Source organism: Mastomys coucha, unplaced genomic scaffold, assembly GCF_008632895.1.
Source record: "Mastomys coucha isolate ucsf_1 unplaced genomic scaffold, UCSF_Mcou_1 pScaffold7, whole genome shotgun sequence".
Taxonomy (NCBI): Eukaryota; Metazoa; Chordata; class Mammalia; order Rodentia; family Muridae; genus Mastomys; species Mastomys coucha.
In genome coordinates, this window is record NW_022196913.1 from 104,644,835 (window position 1) to 104,669,895 (window position 25,061).

Here is a 25,061-nt window from a genome sequence, read left to right on the forward strand (position 1 = left end):
TGAGTAGTCACAGAAGCAGCCATGGTATGTAGGCCCCCCATTCAAAAGACTGTCAATACCTTCTGAGTTGCTTAAGGTTGTGATGCTGTGTCAGCCTTTGTCAATGGCCAGGGACCTTTACAATATTTTTTTTCTGGTTAGAGCCCCATATATGCTATTTCTGAAATAGTGTAGCCTCAAAATACTACCCCCCAATACAAAGTAAAACAACACACCAAGCACTGACCAGAGCACTTATAATACTCTGTCCCATCCAATCTTAAAGGAACAGTGGTATGTATTCTTACTCTTATTGACAATAAGGAAGCAAAAGTACAGAGGCATTAAACCACAGGTTCAAGTCATAGAAGGAACAAATCATGGAGGCCAAGAATTCCACCCAGGTGGTATGAAGAAGCACCATTATTCCTTGAATAAATTTTTATTCATAGTTCATGTAATAAGATTGTGCAAGGAGAGGATTCCTATTTAGAGTTTTGGAAACAATTGTAATTTTAAAAACTGTACCATATTTTTATTGTTCTGCCTAAACTGACATCTTATCCCCCTAACCCACAGGAATATCGAAAGCAGAAAAAAAAGTGAAATTGGAAGAAAAAACCTCCACTGCATTTGGTATGGACAGAAAGTAATCTTTAAGCAAAAGACTAGAAAGCTTGACAGAGAGGACAGCATCTGTGTCTCCCCTTCCCTGCTAGGGCTCCTTAAGGTGCCTGAGGTCATCTGTTTCTGTGCTTAGCAGTTAGTCAGCTGCATATGCACCTGTTCTCCAGTGCATAGCTTGGACTTTGTGTATTCCATGGGGATTTTCTGGATTTATCTGAGTTCTTTGCTTCTGAATGTCTCTGGTTAAAACTATGGATAGCTCTTTAAAAACAGACCTCTATCTAAAATTTTTGAGACTTAGATTAATGAACGATATATTAAAATAGTCATTCTTTTCATAACATTCTTCAGTATGCTATATTAAAAGGATACTGACTTTTTCACTGTCTTTTCTACCTAATATTGAGTAAAGACTAAAAGTTATGAAATAATGGGTAATAATAAGTATTATTTAGGTTCACTAATTGGAATCACTGAAAATTGACTACATATAGTTGCAAAATTGTGGGCTAACTCATTCTGAGCTGGAAAAATAGCTTGAAGAATATTTGTTCAGTTTTAATTTATGATACAATGTTCTAATATACTGTTCAAACATGTATTTATATTCTTTTAAAGTACATATGATTAAAGAAAAGAATGCTTTTTGGAAAGAATAGAATGAAATCTTTTTCTTTCTTGTTTTCATTCATGTATGCACAGGGGAGGTATTTAAATATGGAAGGAGTTATGTATAGATTAATTTGATTAATTTTGTTTCTTTTTTGAAGACAAAATGCCATCCATATTATTTAAATTTTTTAAAACAATAAATTATATATAGAAATGCTGATTCTCCATAGTGAGGTCTTTTTAAATTATGGAATTTAACTTCTTGGCACATAGTAGGAATTTTAGTCTATTACGCATTTAAAGATTTTAACTACTGTCTGTGTTAACTTTAAGGTGTCAGGAATTGGGATTTTTCAACACTGCTAATGAAGATCCCCTCTTATAGTCCAATAAGCTAAGCAAGAGTTCCAGACTCATGACACGAACAGTTTAATTGAATCCGTCCACTCTGGGCAGGTGACTGGAATCACTGATGAAAACATAAATGCTGCTTTGAGGGTAACCACAAAGGAGCAACTAAGAGTCACTCACAATTATTGAAGGATTTGCTTTTATTTATTTTAGGTAAAAGGAAAGAAAAGGATAAGGAGAGAAAAGAGAAACGTGACAAAGATCACTACAAACCAAAGCAGAAGAAAAAGAAGAAGAAAAAAAAGAAATCTAAACAGCACGGTAAGTTTGCTGAGATATGTTTTCTAGTATTTTGAGATTGTTCAACTCTCGTTTTTCCCACCAAAGTAGAGGTATGATAAGATTAGCATGCTATTGAGAACTGAGACATTCTTGTAACTTTTCTTTGTCTTGTCATTTCAAAAACATATAACTCTGCTCTGTAAAATAAGTTGCAACAGCTAGAGACTTTTATCTTCAACATATGGTGAAGTAAGTACTATGCCCACAAACTCTTAACATGCTGAAGGAGATTTTCTCCCCTACTGTGTATGTGTATGTATGTACATGGTCTTGTTTTCTTTTCTTTCTGTGGTATGTGAGTATGTATATATGTACATATGTACAGTCATATACACATATGTGAACTGGCCTATCCATGCATGTGTGGATGGCAGAGGTCAACATGGTGTCTTCATCTGAAGTTCTGTTATTTTTTTTTTTGAGACAGCATCCTTTACTTAAATTAAAACTAAAGCTTATCATTTTACCTAAACTAGTTGTCCAAGTATCCTCTAGGATCTTCTTATCATTCCTCCCCAGCTCTGGATTTTCAGATGTCTAGATTTTATATACTTGATGTGCAAGCACTATATCAATTCTTTGAGAATTCTACAAAGCCAAAATAAAGGAGTCATTCTAAACACAACCTGGGCTGGAGAGATGGCTCAGCAGTTAAGAGCACTGACTGCTCTTCCAAAGGTCCTGAGTTCAAATCCCAGCAACCACATAGTGGCTCACAACCATCTGTAATGGGATCTAAGGCTCTCTTCTGGTGTGTCTGAAGACAGCTACAGTGTTCTTACATATAATAAATAAATCTTTATAAAAAAATTCTCTTTTTAGGATAAAAGAAAAGGATGGCTTTCAGAAAAACCAGCAGAATTTGGCACCAATGAATAAAGGAAACCTTATATGCACTTAAAAGCATAAGAAAAAATGGTGACAGAAGGAAGCATGAGATGCAGAAGACAGTATAAACTCAGTGTAAATGTGTGATAAATCTAAACACTGATCTTACAAAACAGCCTGTAGGGATAAGAAAACAAACTAATAGAAACTACAATATATAATACTAGCTTTTATATTGGGAAATAAATACTTACAGTTCATTTATTTGACTTCCTCGTATGATTGCTTGTAGGTACTAAGTTTAGTTTGCATGTTCAGACTTCTAAGCCAGGAATGGTGGTTCACACCTGTAGTCCCAGAATTCAGGAGGCTGAGGCAGGAGGATTTACACAAGTTTGAAGTTAATCTGGGATAATAGTAAGTTCTAGACCAATGAGTGCTATAGTGTAAGGCCCTGTCTGTGAAAAAAATGAAATAAAAATATTTGTTATATAAAAACCAAAGAATAGTAGAATAGAGTATAATTTCCTAAGTAGGAGTGGAAAGAATATAAATGTAAATGAACCATCTACATACAATTGAGCTGAAAATTAGAAAACAATAAAATATAATGTGTTAGAAATAAATGTATCATTTATACTTTATACCTCAAAGAATGAATGACAGGACTAAGGTAACAGCTCAGTCTATATACTTCTTGCAAGTACAAACACCTAAGGTTTTTTCCAGAGCACACATAAAATGTCCAGGTATGGTAGCACAGGTTTGAAATCCCAGCACTGAGGAACACACAGAAGGATCTCTGGGGCTTGCTAACCAGTTAGCCATTAAAGCTAAATTGGTGAACTCCAGGAAAGACCTGTCTCAAAGGAAGTAAGCAGTATTCCTGAAATTGTCACCCAGGTTGTCCCCTGGCCTCCCCATGCATGTGCACATATCTGCACCCAGAAACACAGCTGCACACATTAATTTGTGGGTAGCATCAGTGTGTTGGTCAACTTTCCTTTATTATGATAAGTGCTTGAAAGTACTTTTATCTTAAAGGAGAGAAGGTTTGTTTTAGCTTACAGTTTCTTAGGTTTGTTGCACAGCTACATTGCTTTGTAGCCTGTGTTGAGATAGAAGCCTATGGCAAAGAGTATATGGTGCCAATTTCTCAGCTTGTGTCAGCCAGCCAAGAAGAAAGGAGAAGAGAAGATATTGATGATAATATATATCCTTCAAGAATATGCCTGCCTCTTCCAGTAGGCCACTGGTGGTGTGTTTTAAGTGATGAAGTTCTCGGTGGCTTCATCCATTGGTACAGTTAGCGCCTTCATAATCCAGTTAGTTACCTCTCAAACAGCCACCTCTTGAGATTCTAAGTGCTGGTACATTGGAAAAACAGCCTTTAATGTGTGCATTTGTAAAGGACATCTAAGACGCAACTATAACTACCTTATTTTTAAAATTGAATTATCTAGTGTGTATAAATTATGTATATAAGCATAAGGATAAGTAGGATAGAGAAATGTTGAAAATAAAAACATAGAAAAAGCTGACAAGCAAATACCATAAAAGTTAGGGTAGATAAATAAATAACAAAATATTCATAAGGCTAGAGATATATTACCATGTATTGATAAAAGTATCTACTTTATAGCTATAAACTTTAGACATAAGTTTCAGAATGTTGTCACTAAAAAATATTACTATATTTTTTGATAATTAAGAGAAGCAAACTTCTGTCAGATGTTGTGGCACACATCTGTACCATTTGGGAGATAGTAACAGTGGTCACTCACTGCAGTTTACAGACCAGCGTTATCTACATGGAAAGTTCCAGACCAATCACAGCTACATAGCAAGACCTTGTCACTACGACCACTGCTCCTGCCCCACTAAAACAAAGCAAGACAAAACAAAACCATATCCTATAAGAATAAGAAGCACCCTTTTACTGTATTACAGCTGATATAATAGACCTGACAGTGCACCAGTCTCAACAGTTACTTAATGAAGGTCTTGTCACAAGCAGTTCTGAAACTGACTATGTGATACAACTTTAAACAAATCAGCGAAAAATTAAACATGGATATAATTAGATCACAGTTGTCTACTATAAGCAATTCCATGAAGATAAATAGAGTTACTCCATTGTTTGGAAATTATAACTCATAGTATTCCATAACATAAAGCAAAAATAAAAAGATGTTTAGAATGTGAAAGATGATGGAAATATTAAATGTCAAAATTAGTTTAGTTTTGTTGTTTTGCTTTTCTTTGGGGCAATAGGGTATTACTTTGTAGCCTAGGCTGTCTCAAACTCTCCCGCCTCAGCCTCCTGAAAGCATGAGGTTACAAGTATATACTACCGTCCCCAGACCTTTAAAATGATACTTATAAGAGCAAAATATACTTTTACTACAGCTTAAGAAATTAGAAAAAGAGCTGGGGAGGTAGCTCACTTGGTAGAGAGCCTAAGTCCAACCCCTTGAATCCATGGAAAAATCTAGATTGGTGGTCCAAGCTTAGAATCTAAGTGCTAGCAAGGTGGAGATAGGTAGATCTTTGTACTCTGTCTTCCACATGCATTTGAACTTACATGTGCTACCTGCACTCAAGCTTGTACATTCACTGATAAGAGTAAGATTGAATAAGCATGAATGAATAAGAGATAATAAAGACTAATGAAAGTGCTACACACTCATTTATAAATAGTCTCAAAAACCTAAAAGAAATATAACTAATATGTTAAGACCTCCCTAAAAGAAGTTTTTTGGTCAGTTCTTCCAAACATTGAAGGAAGGAGTTTTTGTTTGATTGGTTGGCTGGTTGGTTGGTTGGTTTGGTTTTTCTATTTTGTTTTGTTTTTGTTTTTGTTTTCAGTTATTTCATCTTCCTTTCCTATAGTTCCAGTGTATTAGGAAGGTGATGTAGGAATATGACTTTAGTGCAGAAGATCGAAACCAGCCTTCACAACATACTGGAACTATCCTGGAAAAATAAGTAAATAATTTCAAAATTGGAGAAAAGATAGGGAATTTCTCATAGTAGATGTGAATAGTATCCTCCCCAAATATATATTCACTACTAACTTCTTGTATTCATGAACACCACTACATTTGGCAATAAGATATTCCCACGCTTTTATACAGAGCTAGCACTGAAGGTTAGAAATAAAAAAGGAAGCTTTTAGTAAGTGGTGATGGAGGTATTTCTCTTCCATGTGGAAAAATTGAACTGATATGCTATCCATAAAAATTAAATTCAAGTTATTAGAAAATAAATATGACAAATACATAAGTATGAAAGATAGTGTAGGAAAATGTTTATATAACAGGTAGAAAAGTGTTTTTGAAGTGTATACCTTAGAGGGAACAGTTTTAAAAGGCTATATTAACATTTCAAACTTTAGTTCATAAAAGTGAATTCAGGAAGAGGTGAAAAGATAGTCTTCAAAGTACAAGGAACAATTCTATTACCCATACCTGGTGAAAGATTATTATTTAAAATATCAAGCTAGGATAGAGGAATGATTCAGCAGTTAGGAGCATGCACTGTTCTTCTAAAGGACCAGATACCCATATACATAATGTAAAATAAATTTATAAAGTATCTAACTTCTACAAATGAAAGAAAGTGTTAAGTATAGCCAGTCAAGGTGATGTACTTCTGTGACCTCAGCACTCAAACTCTGAAGCAGGATTGTTAGTTAAATGACAGCCTAGACCATAGTCCTGGTCTACCCACAGCTATGTAGTAAGACTGCATCAAAGAAACAAGAAATGGTAGAGGGCAAGGGAGAAAAGATAGATATATCACACACACACAAATATACATATATTGGCATGAACATTAACTGATATATGCAGTAAGATGCTCAGGCTTATGAATGGCTAGATAAATAAGTTTTGATTTTTTTTTTAGTTATTTGTTTTTTATTAGTCATGCCATTCGTTCACATCTCAAATGATATTCCCCTTCCCTGTTACCCCTCCACAACCCTACATTCCCACATCTACTCTCTCCCCCTCCCCTTTGCCTCTATGAGGATTAACCCCATTCACTTATTCACTCCTGCTCCACTGCTCCAGCATTCCCCTACACTGGGGCATTCCCCTACACTGGGGCATCAAACTTCCACAGGATCAAGGTCCTCCCCTCCTATTGATGTCAGTCAAGGCCGTCCTCTGCTCTATATGTATCTGGAGCCATGTATCCCTCCCTGTACACTCCTTGGTTGGTGGTCTAGTTCCTGGGAGCACTGGGTGGTCCAGCCAGCTGGCATTGTTCTTCCTATTGGGTTGCAATCTCCCTTCACTCCTCCATTCCTCTGCCAGCTCCCTGACCAGTATCCCTAAGCACAGTCTGATGATTGGCCTCAAGCATATGTGTCTGCATTGGGCAGGTGCTGGCAGAACCTCCCAGGGGACAGCCATATCAGGTTCCTGTCACCAATGGTTGGATGTCAGTATCTGCAGCTGTCTCGGTCAGCTACTTGTTGGGCCTCTCAGAGGACAACCATGTTCGGCTCCTGTCTGTAAGCACACCATAGCATCAGTAATAGTGTCAGGCCATGGATCCCAAGTTGGGCTGGTCACTGGACCACCTTTCCCTCAGTCTCTTCTCCAACTTTGTTACAATTTTTGACTGTAGGATGGCAACCTTATCCCACTACTTGATGCCCTGTCTTTATATTGGAGGTGGACTTTACAGCATTCCCTCTCCTCATTGTTGGGCATTTCCTCTAAGGTCCCTTCCTTTGAGTCCTGAGAGTCTCTCATCTCCCATGTCTCTGGTACTTTCTAGAGGGAACCCTCACCTCCCACCCATCCCCAAGACTGCATATTTACATTCATTCTGCTGGCCCTCTGGGTTTCTCTCCTGTCTCCCCTTCCCCAATACCTGACCCTGTTCCCCTTTTCTCCTCCTTCTTTCCCTCCCACCCAGGCTCCTCCCTCCCTCTGCCTCCCATGATTGTTTTCTTCTCTCTCCCAAGTGAGACTGAAGCATCCTCACTTGGGCCCTTATTGTTAACCTTCTTGAGTTCTATGGATTATATCCTAGGTATTCTGTACTTTTGTGGCTAATATCCACTTATTAGTGAGTACATACTACTCATTAATAATTTAAGTTACCTCACTCAGGGTGGTATTTTCTAGATCCATTCATTACCTGCAAAACTCATGATGCCCTTGTTCTTACTAGCTGAATAGTATTCCATTGTGTAAATGAACCACATTTTCTGTATCCTTCCATTGTTGGACATCTGTAGTACAGCTTGAAGTCAAGGATAGTGATTCTTCCAAAAGTTCTTCTATTGTTGAGAGTTGTTTTCACCCAAAAAGCCCAGGCTTTTTGGGGTTTTTTCCATATGTAATTGAAAATTGCTCTTTCCATATCTGTGAAGAATTGTGTTAGAATTTTGATAGGGTTACGTTGAATCCCTAGGTTGCTTTTGGTAGAATGGGCATTTTTACTATGTTAATCCTACCAATCCATGAGCATAGGAGATCTCTCCATTTTCTGAGGTCTTCTTCAATTTCTTTCTTGAGAGACTTGAAATTCCTATCATGCAGATCTTTCACTTGTTTGGTTAGAGTCACACCAGGATAGTTCATATTACTAGAGACTATTGGGAAGAAAGTTGTTTCCCTGCTGTCTTCCTCAGCCCAGTTATCAGTTGTATAAAGGGAGGCTACTGATTTATTTGAGTTAATTTTTTATCCAACCACTTTGCTGAAGTTATTTATCAGCTGTAAAAGTTCTCTGGTAGAATTTTGGGAATTGCATCTGCAAATAGTGATACCTTGACTTCTTCTTTGCCACTTTGTATCCCCTTGATCTCCTTCTGTTGTTTTATTGCTCTAGCTGGAACTTCGAGTACTATTTTGAATCGATATGGGGAAAGTAGGCAGCCTTGTCTTGTCCCTGATTTTACTGGTATTACTTCAAGTATCTCTCCATTTAATTTGATACTAGCTGCTGGTTTACTACATATTGCTTTTATTATGTTTAGGTATTGGCCTTGAATTACTGATTTCTCCAATATTTTAGCAGGAAAGGGTGTTGTATTTTGTGAAATGCTTTTTCCATCATCTAAGGAGATGATCATGTGATTATTTTTCTTTGAGTTTGTTTATATAGTGGATTACACTAATGGATTTTTGTATATTGACCCAACCTTGCATCCCTGGGATAAATGATTTTTAAAACCCTCCAAAGTACAATTTATATCTGGAATGTTGGCAAAACAGAAAACAAAAAACAAAAACAAAACAACAACAACAAACCAAAAACAGACAAGGTAGATATAGTATCAGAAGTTGTTAAGGAAATGGAAACAGCTGTGCCATGGCTATGGGAAGTGGTTAGCTTGTCAGCATGTGAAACTGGAAAGGTTGCTACATATCCTAGACATTCCTGAGGGTTCTTACCTGTTGATCCAAAGCAAATCCAGCAAAAGACACAGACGTCTGCAAGGATCCCAAATCTCCGAAGAGAAGACACATGTTCCTCCAGTGGGTCCCACATCACAAGATAAAAGTGAGTCACATCTATGGAATGTTTAGCGGGACATGAGGTCACCAAAGAGAATAACTTTATTTTTGTAAAGCCACAAAGTTATATTGCTAAGCAGTATATATTTTAGTGATTCAGCCAAACCATAAACCATAAAGAAAAAAAAAGAGCCAAGATTTATAGGGAAAGGGATAGAACTGTTACTAGTTCAAGTTAGAAAGTGACACAAAAGCCTTGACAATTATTTTTCTTAAAATGCAACAACAATACCTGAGTATTTTGTATTAGCAATATACTTTATATCATATCTATTTTGATATTCAGTAAACGTTTAATAAAGCTGATTTTAACACATAAATTTAGGAGGCATCATAGTAGATAATCAGAGTAGACGAATTCTTTAAGATTCCAGCTCTCTCTGCAATTCTAATTTTTCTAGAAAATATGACATTTTCATATTCTCTAACTCTAAAGCTGCCAGAGTAAATTTGATGGTTCAGAATCAAAGTGGGGTTGACAAGCTTAAAACCACTTCCCAGGGAGTCTTGAACATCATAAGCATTCTGTGTCCACCTCGTTGCTCATTCCCATTCCATACTGTTTTGGTCCTTTCATGTACAACACTGTAGGATACAAAACTGAGATAACCTCAGCTTAGGAAAAAATGGAACCATGTAAATAAATACCTCTAACCAGGGCTGATGAATGCTGAGCACTGTCTTCTGAGTGAGAAATGAGTATCAACCTACTAACACAACTGCTAGATGGGTGAACTACCTCAGTGCTCAGGGCAGTGACAACAGCTGCTTATGTATGCCTCAGATGCCTTGTCGGGGTATTGATGTGTTCCACCATTCAGTACCAGACAGAAAACCCAGGAGAGTAGAGAAAGGAGACAATGAGGGCGAAGCCAGAAACAGGCAGGATTTGTGAGTAGGAGCAAGGGACACCTGGAGGAAGGAAGGGTATTCAGGATTAGCTGAGGAAAATCTGCCCTTAGATTGGAGATCAGCTCAGTAACCTTTTATTAAGAGCCATATTCAAAATACCATATATGGATCTATCTTCTGAAGTAAAGATATGGCCCTATCTCTCTCTCTCTTTTTATACGTATTTATAGGTACATTAAAATGTGTGTGAAGGTCAGAGGACAAGTTGCAGGATTCAGTTCTCTTTCCATCTTTTGGGTTCCAAGAATCAAACTCAGGTCATCAGGTTTGGCTCTGAGTGTATTTATTTATTCACTGAACTGTCTCTCTAGCTCATATATTTGTATATTTTAACAAAAAAAAAGTCTACTTTTGTTTGCATTTTAAAGTCAGGCATGTAAGTGGCCTTTGTCCAAATATCTGTGGCAAATCCTGAGGATACATGGAAGCCTTGCTGTTTATAAATAAGAGTTGTGAAGTCTGGTCATATCTCCAGCATCTTCAATATTATTACACAAGAAGAAAGTTATTCTGGGTTATTTGCACTCATCTTAGAAGAGACGATCTCACAGATAATTAATAAGAATGGTCGTCTAACAGGTAATAAGAGATTTCAAATGGCTGACATTTTAAAGACAGTGCTCAACAATTCACATTATTGCTGTGTAAGTCTTGTTCTAAACTGTTTGTACATAGTATTAACACAGTGGAAGAAATTAATTTTTATTTACTACTCAATGATGTTTTGTATATCCTGCTTATTATATTTTTTGTATACCAAACAGAATCTGAGGACTTCATGTATATGAATTTATTTTGTTAATCCTTTTAAATGCAGTCTGATAGCTGTGTTTTATAGCTAATATAGCAGAAAGAAATTTGTTTAACTCATAGCTACCAGGTAGTGAAAATCAGATTCAAGCCTACATAGTCAGCTTTGGATTCAGTTTTGCATTTTTCTTCCTTTACCCTAAACTGACTGTATTCTTGCCTTGAGTAATTTTCCCTTGTCTCTGTTGGTATCCTGAAATGTCTAGTTTACATGTTTGTATAAATGCCATTAGGAAAGTATTCATTTATTTAAGTAGTTCTTTATAACCCCCATGCATTAGTGGATAAAAATAGGCTTGGATTATTAGAACTTCTTTTCCAGATAGAAAACTGTCATTCACCTTGTGGGTGGGAAGTTGCCATTTTGGAACTTATGAGTGACATTTTATCAGGTTTTGGCTTTGTTCCTTTGCGGAGGTCTCTTCCCATGTACCTGTTACTGTGAGACCAAAGGCCCCAGAGATCAGTCGGAAGTAGAGCTAGAGATGCAGAAAACCCAAGACTATAATGGATGCAGCTTTCTTCAGTGTACCTGCATGCAAGCATTGGCGTATCTAATATAAGTGATAGGGCACACACATCAGTGTCTACCTGGAAGGCCTGCTATTTATGTGTTATGAAATCTGTCCCAAAGCTGGACGGATCAAGGAAGGGTAGTAATGGTACCTTCACTTGACTCTTGCAACATAACAGATGTTCTTCCTAATAGCCACAGGGGGTTAAAGTGGGAATGTAGGCGAGATATAGAATGCCAAGTCATTGTATGTATTTGCTAATACAGAATAGACCAACTAAGTGTCAGCTATGTTAACTTTCTAAACATAGCCGTGATTTCTTTCACTACTATATAATTGGCCTATTTCATTTCCTTTTGCTCAGAGAGAAGTCACTATAGGTTATAGGTTTCATTTCCTCGGCAGAACATTTACAGCTGAATAACTTTTGGCAGATCATTTATATTTTAAATGTCTCAGTCTCCTCTCCTCTAGAATGGTTATAACAGTTTCTGTTGCCCCTGAACAGCATCAAGATTAACTAAGGTTATCATTATGCAGTGCTAAGCAAGGTATCTAGTATAATAATCACCATTTCCATGCTTGCCTACGTAGTGTTACGCAGATGTGAAGCTGTGGTATATAGAGATTGCTCAATCATGTGGCAGCAGCAGGATGGCTTGGCAGTGTTCCCACTTCCTGTGTACTGGGACGGTGGACAGAAAGCTGGGCTTTACCAGACATTCCAGTTCCTATAAACTTCAAATTCTAGTCCTCTGATAGGTTGTTGCTTAAGAGTGAGGTTCCTGGAGTCAGCCTACTAGGATGGGTATGAATATTGTTTTTGCCAGTAACATTGGGCTGTTTTTAAACTGTGTACTTAATGTGTTCTGCTGTGATTCCTTGGTTCATAAAATAGCATTAGTAGCCAAACCAGAGTTAGTTAGCACACAGAACTTAATTAAACTGTCTTCTTGGCAGTCTTAATTGGTTTCAGGTTAGTTGTACTCTAGTTTCTATGGTGATCATTATGTAAGTTCTCATAGACACCTACTAAATACCAGTTGTTTACAAAACAACTTCAAATTCTGGTGGTTAGGAGTCCAAAATAGTTCTCTAAGCTAAAGCTATGATTTCTTTCTGGAGGCTTCAGCAAATAGTCCACACTCTGTGTTCCTTCCTTTTCTGGCTTCAGAGGCTGCCATGAGATTTGTCTCCAGTTTTCTCATTTTTAGAGGAGTTTTAGCCAGCCAGTTTTTGCTTGGGTTGATTCCTTTGCCTTTTTCATTTGAAATTGGCCCGTAGGATTGCACCGGGCCCACAGAGATAGCCTATAGCACATTCCCTGCTTTACAGCCAGCCTATTAGTTTAATTTAACCTGCAATGTGAATTCCACTTCACCATGATACTAAAGCATTTACAGGAACCAGGGACTTGGGTCATGAACATACATGAAGGACTGAACTTAATACCATTCATACAGTCATGATTGTACACCTATAAATATCCTTTCCCACCTGTTGTACGTTGGTGAATGCCTTTAACTCATGCTCAGTTGAGACAATAGACACAGAAGGTGAAAACTTGCTTTCTGTAAACATGAATGCACTTCGCTGAACATGTCCATCTTCTCCTCTATCCATGCTGAAATGAAAGGAATGTCATTCCCTATTGAAATCCTGCAATTTCTCAGCACTAGAAGCAGATAGATGGGGTCTAGGAAGTTTTCTCCATCTAAAATAAAATCCTTTTTCTGTTTCTTCTCTTATGTCTTCTCCTAGCCCTATCACAGACTCACTTTCAGCACTTGATCCATCAAATAGAAAAACCGTCCTTGATGCCTTCCACCACCACTCTCGGCTTCCTGTCTATGTTACTGCATGTTTATCTTTAGCTTCCTCTCAGCTGTCACCTTCCTAGTTAAAGTAACTGGCATAAGTGTATATGCCACAGCTATGCCCTGTGGCCCATCCTCTCTTCCTCATCTATCTTTTACTTCCTGCTCTGTCCTACTACTGGAATGAACTTGCAAAAATGAAGTGGGCCTATACCTCATCATGTTTTCCTTTAAAACTTGTGAATGGCTATTGGTTATATTAGAATAAAGCCTAAAAATTAATGCAAAAATTCCTTTGTTCCCTGTTGCTACTGCTCACAGGGCAGCCTGTCCTGCTTATTTCTCTATGCCCCAGCAGTCATGAACTTGCCAAGTGTGCTCTGTGCTTTCGGCTCCGGAGCCTCCCTCCTCACTATGCTACTCTCCGTCTATCCCCAGATCTCTCCCTTGATGAGCTGCATGGACCTTCCTTGCTTGTGCCTGTGTGACTTAGCCCTGGCTGAGAGTAGCAGGCCTTTGACACACCAGTTTGCTTCCTTTAGAAATTTGTCTTATGTGTGCATGTGTAAGATTAATTGATTAAATTTTCACTATAGTTATGCTAGAGAGAAGTGGGTAAGAGTAGGAGAATCTCTTAATTGAAAGAAATAGGCTAATTCCTCTTCCCTATCTTGCTATAGACATAGCTGTGAATATGATGGAGGAAAATGTAGAAATTACCCTTTAACATTTCTTCATAAGAGTGTACTGGTACCAATTAGCTCCTGGCAATTCCATTTGTCTACACTATATGGAGTTACTGATTTTGCTTGTTCTCGTCAACACATTTTTCAGCTGACAGGTTACAGATGACAGATGAAGTGGTTGTGTAATGGTTTTTTGTGTCTTCATGAGTTGTGATAACTCTTGGTTTCTTGAGACTTTAGTAATGTGTCTTTCTGTTTCTTATGTTTCAGACTATTCAGACTATGAAGACAACTCCCTAGACTTTTTGGAAAGGTGTTCTTCTCCACTAACTAGATCTTCTGGAAGTTCTCTGGCTCCACGAAGCACATTTGCGGAGAAAACTTCAACTTACCAGTACCCGAGGGCAATTCTGTCTGTTGATCTTAGTGGTGAAAGTATGTGTGACTGTATAATTGTTAAAATAAGACCTGAGATTCCTAAGTATGAAATTTTCTGCCTGCCTTTCTGAGTACAGTAGATGTTATAGGTACCAGGTTATGTTTTCTTTGTCCTGTTACTACCTATTTTTTTTTCTAACTTGTCTGCTAAGGGCAAAGAAAATTTTCTTCCCTTTTCTGTTAAAAATAGGCAACATGTGATTTTGATATCTTAATTTTCAAAAGTTTGAGGTAGGGAAGAGGATAAAGAAAAAGTCCCTCCATCTGTTTGCTTTACCAGCAGGTACAGTTTTGGTTTTTTTTGTTTGGTTGGTTGGTTTTTGCCATTTGGTCCAGTGGTTTGTAATCCTTGCTTTGGTACCTTTAAAATATTACAGTCTTGAATCCAACCACAGAGCAAAGAGATAGATAACATTTATGGGTGTGTCCTGTCAAGATAGAGTAGCAGTTTGGTGGCTTTGGGAAACTTATATTTTGACTATCTCCAGAGCCATCAGGACCTACAGGTGGCTTTTGTTTGAGGCTATATAGACAAGGAATGGAGTTGGAGTGATAAAAACAAAGGCCTATACCCTATTGTTGTTTGTCTACTGTTTCATGCTTGCAAAATGAAAGAGGCAATGGTTCTGAAGCATAAGTAGACAGCGCAGCCACCTGGAGAACTTGTTAAACACATTCTTAGACCCTTGCCTTCAGAGTTTCTACTGACAGATTTTCAGGTGATACCAGCATTGGTGATATGGAAGCTCTCTTTAATAGCAGTGACAGTTGAGGGTAGCAATTTTAAGGGAGCACATATTATAAAGCTGCTTAGAGTCATTATCCTATGGCTTCTCTTGTATTAGTATAAGAGGAACATTGATTTGTGTATCTTATACAACTTAAACCCCAGTGACCCATTTGTTTGTCTGACAAATAGAGCCAAACTTATGTTTTATACTTGTAAGTCAGTTATTTAAACAAAAATTTCTGGTTGATTTACTAAAATATGTATGCCAATACCATGAAACTTGATATTTGTTTGGACCATGTATGTTTATGTTAATTGCATGTTACTTCCTTTTAGTTTAAAATCTGTTCTTACATTATTATTGCCATTCATTTATTGTTTTGCCATGTAGCCCAGGATGACCTCAAACAATTGATCATTTGGTGTTAGTCCCCAAATGGTACCATATGTGAGCTAGAATGACCAGCTAAGCAGTTGATGCTTAATTGCCTTTATCACTACCGGGTTGCACAAATAACCACGTCATACATTGTGTTAAAAGGCCTAGTATAATGCTTCGCATATGTAGTGCAATAGTAGTTGACCAAAAGGGTATTACTATATAGTACACATAATAAAACTCATTCTTTCATGACCAAAAAGGACTAATATTTGGGAACATCCAATCAAACGTTTGCAGACTGTATAGAAACTAATAAATTTCATTGTTGGTATTAGCCTTAGCCATGATCTGTTAGCAGGAAAAATGGTGGCTACTCAGTATTACTTTCAGCAGTGTATGTGAACTACAAAAAATTTCAATGTTTTTGTTAGTTTGTTTTTTATTTTGTTTTGTTCTAGAGGCAGGCACTCAGTTTGCATTTGCTTGCTCTGCTGAAATGCTTATATTCCTCTCCTATAGCCGCTTTCTGATAAATGACGTAGTAGAAATGGTGTGCACTTTTATGTGTTCCAGACTTGTCAGATGTGGAATTCCTGGATGACTCTTCCACAGAGAGCCTGCTTCTGAGTGGGGATGAGTACAACCAAGACTTTGATTCAACTAATTTTGAAGAGTCTCAGGATGAAGATGATGCTCTTAATGAGATTGTACGGTGTATCTGTGAACTGGATGAGGAGAATGGCTTCATGATCCAGGTACTTGACCAACCTCTGCCCTGCAATTCTGGATCACTGTGGGTGTTAAGCAGGTAGTCCAGAGAGCTTTCCTTTTCATTAGCTATCACTCAAAAGATAGTGTCTAACACATTGCCATGCTTTCAATTTTAGCAGTACTGGTTAGGAAATCTCTGCATTGAATCAAGTAGACACTTGGTTTGTGAATATCACTGTTCAATTTAGGTTATCTGTTAACAGATTGAGGCCTTCATGCTGAAATGTTTAAAGACCTGAAGGTGGGTCTTTCTCCACATTGTAGAGGTGGCTATAGCATGGTTTTTACTGACACTTAATAATCAGCAATATTATTCACCCTTTGGGGAGTAATATTCCCAAAAGAAGAAAGAGAACTTTGTTGCAAGGGTTAGCAACTTCTGCTTATAAGAAGGGTGTCTCTAAGAAATCAAGGAAGCATAGCCCACAGTTGTGTCAATATGTAGAAAAATTAGGAAACACTGGTTACAAGATTTGAAAAGTAACCACCTTTTTTCTTTGTCAGTGATGTTCTCAAATAAAGGTGCTGTGAATTTAGAGCTTTACCACATGACTATTTAAATGTCCTTGCACAGACATTTTACAAATTTACTTCAGTGTTTTGATTTATTAAAGCATATTTTAATAGATGTGATATAAAGAAGTTATTGAAATAGTTGAATATTTCAATGATAAAATTCATCTTAAACATAACTTTTTCTTGTGGCATGTAGGACTTGAATTGGCAGGACAGTATGGCAGGCCAGCTAGTTAAAAGGTGACAATGTGAGTCCTTGTCTTGCCTGTCCTGGTCTGGTCTGCGGGTGCCAATTCTGCCAGCACTATGGGTCTCTTCTGTTCTCTGCAGTGTGAAGAGTGCCTATGCTGGCAGCACAGTGTGTGCATGGGGCTCCTGGAGGACAGCATTCCGGAGCAGTACATCTGCTACATCTGTCGGGACCCTCCGGGTGAGGCCCTCCGCCCCGTGTGGGTTGTGTGACGCGGACTCCAGAGTATGGCCACTGTGTAGAGCACCTGCACTTCTTGGTTAGCTAGACTCCTCTGCCATAACGTGGGTTGAAGATACATTTTGCCTGTTACAGCATGACTTTCATAGTAATTACCTGCACAAGCACATTTACTTACTGACTACCTTACCAAAAGGGAGATCATGACTTTCAGGAGAAAGTCATGATCTCCTTTTTGCCTACTCTGGGTATTGATTTCTAGCTAGGATTACTTATGCTGGACCAATATTCATTGCCTGCTAACCATCTGATTAGTTTTGAAAAGTTTACCCAATTTATTGCAGAGTAAATGGGATTCCAGCCTTACTTATATCTTTTTTTTCCTGATGAAGCAGCTAAATGTGGGAAGTCATATATTTGTGCCTGAAGAGGTACCACTGAGTGTACACTGATATGAAACACTGAGCTTTTTTGACTCCCAATCCATTGTACTTCTTTGTCATGCCTACTTCTATGCTAAGTAACACATTCTGCATATAGAATATATTTTCAGCTATCAAAACAGAGAATAACTAAGTAGATGAACTGGTCTCATGCTCACTGAAAGGATAAAAGAAACAATTTTAAGAAGCAAGAGGGGGCTGGTGAGATCGATTAGCAGTTAAGAACACTGGCTTCTCTTCCAGAGGTCCTGAGTTCAATTCTCAGCAACCACATGATAGCTCTGTAAAGGGACCTGATGCCATCTTCTGGCATCTAGGTGTGCATGCAAACAGAGCACTCAGACATTTAAACATAAATGAAAGGGATAGGGAAATGGTTTAGTCCATAAAGTGCTTTCCATAAACAGGAGGGAAGACAGTGTTTTGATCTCTAGTATCTACGTAAAGAGCTGGGCATGCCTATAATCCCAGCAGTGTAGAAGTAGAGACATAAGATATCCCTGGGCTTTGCTGGCCCACCAGCCTAGCCAAATCAGTGAGTTCCAGATTCCATGAAAGATCCTGTCTCAAAAGCTGAAGTAAAAAGTGGTAAAGAACCATAACCTCTGACCTCATATATGCAAGCAAAGAACCAAGAGAATTATTCAAAGCTATGTGAATATAAATGTTTTTATTGTTTCTGCTTATATTATAGACATTTACTATTTATTGTATGTTTCAATAACAAATGTAGACTTTCACTTTTCATTCAGTTGCATTTATTTGGTATATTCTATCTGTAAACATGGGAAAGATGACTGATTCAAATTATTTATCCTCATAGTTAAACAGACACAGGAGCATCTAATTGTAAGAGGATACAGTATGTATTAGCATCGAGCTCCAGAATATTGTAGGATTTTGTGAGATTATTGTCATGAAGGCAGGATCCCTACTTGTTCATCTATAGCTTTGTTTTATCTGGATATGAGCAGAAAGTGAAAGAAAGACCTATGGTTTCTGCCAGCCATCTTAGAGGAAAGGTGGCTGGTAGATAACAATTGAAAATCATGTATCAGGGTTCCCTTGGCAGGTGTTACCTGCCCCTGACCCCTCAGTGGCATTTCTTCTCCTCATGTGCAGGCAAAGCAGAAGTGCTGAGGGGATCTTGTCATCTCACCCTTCCTCAGCGTACTATCTGAGTTTGGAGTCTACGTTTAGTGGTAGAGCTTGTCTTATTCACCTAGGAGCATTGGTGGGAACGAGGATCTGGATAAATAGAATCCTTTATGACTTCAATGTCAACTTCATCTGCAGGTCAGAGATGGAGTGCAAAATATCGTTATGATAAGGAATGGTTGAATAATGGAAGAATGTATGGGTTATCTTTTTTAAAAGAAAATTATTCTCATCTCAATGCCAAAAAAATAGTTTCCACACATCATCTTCTTGCTGATGTCTATGGTGTAACTGAAGTACTGCATGGATTACAGCTTAAGATTGGAATACTAAAGTAAGTGAACTGAGTCACACACTGTATGGAACAGTTTTTAAAAATTATTTTTACTTTATGTGTATCAGTATTTTGACTGTGTTTATGTATGTGCACCGCATGGGCATGGTGCCTGCAGAGGCAAGAAGAGGTTAATTCACAGGAACTGGAGTTAATCACAGTTATAAGCCACCATGTGGGTGTTGAGAACTGAACCCAGGTCTTCTCCAAGAGCAGCATGTGCTCTTAACCAGTGAGCCCTCTGCAGCCCCGCTCTTACAAATTCAAATACAAATCTAAGAAATAGAAGCATAACATCAGTTAACCACAAATATAAAAACTAACTAAAAATAAATGCAGGTAAGCTTTTTAAATTATTTTATCTGGGGGGAAGTTTAAAAATAAAACTGTCTTTCTTCACAGATTATATGATAGTTTATCAGATAGTCTTTTGGAGGTCCACAGTAGTACTTCAGAAGACAGAATATTTAAGAAATCTATAGTAAGAAAAATGTTGGGCAGATGTAGCACACACCTTTAATCTCAGCACTTGGGAGGCAAAGGTAGAGGCAGAGGCAGAGGCAGGTGGATCTCTGAGTTTGAAATCAGCCTGATCTCCAGAGTGAATTCCAGGACAACCAGGCAGGATTACACAGAGAAATCCTGTCTTGGAGCTAAGGGAAGTAAGAAATGAGTAGCCCTTTGGATAATGACAAGCTCTGTCTACATGGTTCACATCCTACTATTTCAAAATAATTAGAGCTAATATTTTGTGCACAGAGCTACCTGTAGCTCATAGTTGAGTCTGTTTTCAATCTGTGATAATAGTGGGAGATGAATTCATTCCATTACAGTGTGTTCTTTAACTACCATAAGATGGACTCAGAAAGGGTGAGGAGGAAGCAGATTCGAGATCACCTTTGCTCACGCCTAGCTCATCACAAATGCCTCATGACATTTTTATACCCTCAGACAGTGTTTCCTTAAGGAAAGCCTAGATCCTTCTAAGTAACATATCTGGATAGTTTTGAGGCCGTTTGCTCATTTTCTTCTAATGCCAGACCATAGTTGTCTAAAGAATAAAGGAGAGAGCCTTTTATTTTATATAATGTAAATGTTCTGCTCATTCTTCCCAAGATTTGACCCATCTTCATTCTTAGGCCTCACATATTTTCCTGTGAGTCCTAAGTGTGGTGTGCCTTTGATTTGCTCTTCTGCATACTCTCTTGTCTTAGCCAGACAGCTTTATTTCATGGGAAGAGTTTCTATACCTTTTCATCTCTGTGGTTCCATTCTTCTTTTGCTTCATTCTTCACACTTAATAGCAGCATTCATATTAATAAAGCAGAGCAATAGCCTTGTTCACACTGTAATAACTTCTTCTGTCCCTGACCAAAGGCCTTGAAGAATAGGAATTTCATTGACATACCCTCCTCCTTAGTATGTTGTCCAACCATTCCAGCTATACCAAAGTATAATCTCTAAATGAATTATGATTTCTTAGACAGCTAGGTCTTTTAGTTTCCCAAGAAGATGCCTTTCTATCATCGCCTGATGGTTAGATTTGTTCCTGCTCATGTTGGTACATTCCATGTATACTGAAACTATCATTATTATAAGGTAGACCTTGGATATTAAAGTCTTCCTGAATTGGGAATCAGGTGTATGTCACCAGGCCCAGCTATAGGCCTGGGTTTTCAGAGGATTATGCCACCTATCCTCAAACGGCATGGCAGATTTCATTTCCCTAGACTGTGAAGCCAATGAACTAGGTTTCTTTTTTCTTTTCCTTTTTTTTTCTTCACCCCTCCCTTTGGTATTTCTACCTCTTCTTTTGAGATCCAGCATCTTCTTTTAAAAATAAAATTATTAGATATTTTCTTTATTTACATTTCCAATGTTATCCCATTTCCTGGTTTCCCCTCCAAAACCCCCTATCCCATCCCCCCTCCCCCTGCTCACCAACCCACCCATTTCTGCTTCCCTATCCTGACATTTCCCTACACTGGGGCATTGAGCCTTCTCAGGATCAAGGGCCTCTCCTCCTACTGATGTTCAACAAGGCCATCTTTTGCTACATATGCAGCTGGAGCCATGAGTCTCACCATGTGTACTCTTTCATTGGTGGTTTAGTCCCAGGGAGCTCTGGAGGATACTGGTTAGTTAATATTATTGTTCCTCCTATGGGTCTGCCAGCTCCTTCAGTCCTTTCTCTAGCTCCTTTGTTGGGGACCCTGTGCTCAGTCCAATGGTTGGCTTAGAGCATCCACCTCTTTATTTGTCAGGTACTAGCAGAGCCTCTCAGGAGACAGCTATATCAGGCTCCTGTCACCATGCACTTGTTGGCATCCACAATAGTGTCTGGGTTTAGTGACTGTATATGGGATGGATCCCCAGGTAGGGCAGTCTCTGGATGGTCTTTCCTTCAGTCTCTGCTCCACACTTTGTCTCTGTATCTCCTCCCATGGGTATTTTGTTACCCCTTCTAAGAAGGACTAAAAAGTCTCCATACTTTGGTCTTCTACTTGAGCTTCATTTGGTCTATGAATTCTGATTTGGGTATTCCAAACTTCTTGTCTGATATCCACTTCACAGTGATGTGTATACCATGTGTGTTCATTTGTGATTGGGTTACCTCACTCAGGATGATATTTTCTTATTCCATCCGTTTGCTTAAGAATTTCATGAATTCATTGTTTTTAATAGCTGAGTAATATTCCATTGTGTAAATGTGCCACATTTTCTGTATCCATTCCTCTGTTGAGGGACATCTGGGTTCTTTCCAGCTTCTGGTTATTATAAATAAGGCTGCCATGAGCATAGTGGGGCATGTGTCTTTATTACATGTTGGAGTATCTTCTGGGTATATATATGCCCAGGAGTGGTATAGCTGGGTCCTCAGGTAGTACTATGTCCAATTTTCTGAGGAACCACCAAACTGATTTCTAGAGTGGTTGTACCAGTTTGCAATCCCACCAGCAGTGGAGGAGTGTTCCTCTTTCTCCAAAACCTCACCAGCATCTGCGGTCATCTGAGTTTTTGATCTTAGCCATTCTTACTGGTGTCACGTGGAACCTCAATTGTTTTGATTTGCATTTCCATGATGACTAAGGATGTTGAACATTTCTTTATGTGCTTCTCAGCCATTCAGTATTCATCAGTTGAGAATTCTTTGTTTAGCTCTGTACCCCATTTTTCATAGGGTTATTTGGTTCTTTGGAGTCTAACTTCTTGAGTTCTTTGTATATATTGGATATTAGCCCTCTATCGGATATAGGATTGGTAAAGATCTTTTCCCAATCTGTTGATTGCCGTTTTCTCCTATTGACAGTGTCCTTTGCCTTACAGAAACTTTGCAATTTTATGAGGTCCCATTTGTCAGTTCTTGATCTTAGAGCATAAGCTATTGGTGTTCTGCTCAGGATATTTTTGCCTGTACCCAAGTACTCGAGGGTCTTGACAACTTTCTTTTCTGTTAGTTACAGTGTATCTGGTTTTCTGTGGAGGTCCTTGATCCACTTGGACTTGAGGTTTGTACAAGGAGGTAAGAATGGATCGATTGCTCTTTGGTTGGAGTTTTAGTCCCTGGGAGCTCTGAGGGTACTAGTTAGTTCATATTGTTGTTGGTTCTAAGGGGCTGCAAACCCTTCAGCTCCTTGGGTCCTTTCTCTAGCTCCTTCATTGGGGACCCCTGTACTCAGTCCAATGGATGGCTGTGAGCCTCTACTTCTGTATTAGTCAGTCACTGTCAGAGCTCTCAGGAGACAGCCATATCAGGCTCCTGTCAGCCAGCACTTCCTGGCATCCACAATAGTGTCTAGATTTGAAGATTGAATATGGGAAGGATTCCCAGGTGGAACAGTCTCTGAATTGTCCTTCCTTTAGTCTCTGCTCCATAGTTAGTCTCTGCAACTCCTTCTATGGGTATTTTGTTCCCCCTTTTAAGAAGGAACAAAGTGTTTACACTTTGGTCTTCCTTCTTGGGTTTCTTGTGGTTTCTGGATTGAACTTTGTGTATTCAGATCTTCTGAGCTAATATCCACTTATCAGAGAGTGCATACTGTGTGTGTTCTTTTTGTGATTGGGTTATCTCACTCAGGATGGCACTGATTTTCAGAGTGATTGTACCAGCTTGCAATCCCACCAGTAATGAAGGAGTGTTCCTCTTTCTCCAAAACCTCTCCAGCATCTGCTGTCACCTGAGTTTTTTATCTTAGCCATTCTGACTTGTGTGAAGTGGAACCTACTAGTACCCTCAGAGCTCCCAGGGACTAAAACTCCAACCAAAGAGTACACATGGTGGGACTAATTGCTCCAGCAGCATATGTATAGTAGAGGATGGCCATGTCGGTTATCAATGGGAGGAGAGGCCTTTGGCCCTGTGAAGGTTCTATGCCCCAGTGTAGGGGAATGCCAGGGCCAGTAAACAGGAGAGGGTAGGGTGGCGAGCAGGGGGAGGAGGGAGGAAACAGGGGTTTGTTCTTGTTGGTTTTTTTAGGGTTTTGTTTGTTTGTTTGTTTGTTTGGAGGGGAAACTGGGAAAGGAGATATCGTATGACATGTAAATAAAGAAAATATCTAATAAAATTAAAAAAGATAATAAAAAAATATTTAAAAAAAAAGAATGGATCGATTGTATTCTACTGCATGGTAACCACCTGTTGAACCAGCACCATTTGTTGTAAATTCTGTCTTTTTTCCCAATTGATGGCTTTAGCTCCTTTGTCAAAGATCAAGTGACCATAGGTGTGTAAGTTCATTTCTAGGTCTTCAATTCTATTCTGTTGATCTTCCTGCCTGTCACTGTACCAATACCATGCAGTTTTTATCACAATTGCTCTATAGTACAGCTTAAGGTCCAGGATGGTGACTCCCCCAGAAGTTCCTTTACTGTTGAGAATAGTTTTCTGTATCCTGGGTTTTTTTGTTGTTCCAAATGAATTTGCAAATTGCTCTTTCTAACTCTATGATGAATTGAGTTGGAGTATTGATGAGGATTGCATTGAATCTGTAGATTGCTTTTGGCAACATGGCCATTTTTACTTTATTAATCCTGCCACTCTTCAAGCATGGGAGATCTTTCCATCTTCTGAGGTCTTCAGTTTCTTTCTTCAGAAACTTGAAGTTCTTGTCATACAGATCTTTTACTTGTTTGGTTAAAGTCACACCAAGATACTTTATATTTGTTTGTGATTATTGTGAAATGTGTCATTTCCCTTATTTCTTTCTCAGCCTGTTTATCCTTTGAGTATAGTAAGGCTACTGATTTGTTTTAGTTAATTTTAGTTTTGTTTGTTTGTTTATTTATTTATTTATTTATTTATTTGGTTTTTCAAGACAGGGTTTCTCTGTATAGCCCTGGCTGTCCTTCCTGGAACTCACTCTGTAGACCAGGCTGCCCTCGAACTCAGAAATCCACATGCCTCTGCCTCCCAAGTGCTGGGATTAAAGGCATGCGCCACCACTGCCCATGTTTTAGTTAATTTTATAACTGGCTACTTTGCTGAAGTTGTTTATCAGCTTTAGGTGTCCTCTGGTGGAGTTTTTGGGGTCACTTAAATATACTGTCATATCATCTGCAAATAGTGATATTTTGACTTCTTCCTTTCCAATTTGTATCCCTTTGACTTCCTTTGTTGTTTAATTGCTCTAGCTAGATGTTCAAGTACTATATTGAATAGATAGGGAGAGAGAGGGTAACCTTGTCTAGTCTCTGATTTTAGTGAGATTGCTTCAAGTTTCTCTCCATTTAGTTTGATGTTGGCTACTGGTTTGCTGTATATTGATTTTACTATGTTTAAGAATGGTCCTTGAATTGCTGATCTTTCCAAGACTTTTAACATGAAGGGATGTTGAATTT

At 38.4% G+C, this 25,061-nt stretch overlaps 1 protein-coding gene across 7 annotated transcripts in view; it reads left to right on the forward strand.

Annotated features, from left to right (window-relative positions):
* Phf20l1 (PHD finger protein 20 like 1) overlaps window positions 1-25,061 on the forward strand; it is a 76,885-nt gene that overhangs the window by 43,379 nt on the left and 8,445 nt on the right. For all 7 annotated transcript variants that reach the window (XM_031359283.1, XM_031359282.1, XM_031359285.1 and 4 more), the window contains 6 exons: window positions 559-615; window positions 1,783-1,890; window positions 14,292-14,456; window positions 16,145-16,326; window positions 17,189-17,288; window positions 19,028-19,223. In XM_031359283.1, the coding sequence (XP_031215143.1) occupies window positions 559-615; window positions 1,783-1,890; window positions 14,292-14,456; window positions 16,145-16,326; window positions 17,189-17,288; window positions 19,028-19,223 (808 nt within the window). The remainder of the gene's footprint in view (window positions 1-558; window positions 616-1,782; window positions 1,891-14,291; window positions 14,457-16,144; window positions 16,327-17,188; window positions 17,289-19,027; window positions 19,224-25,061) is intronic.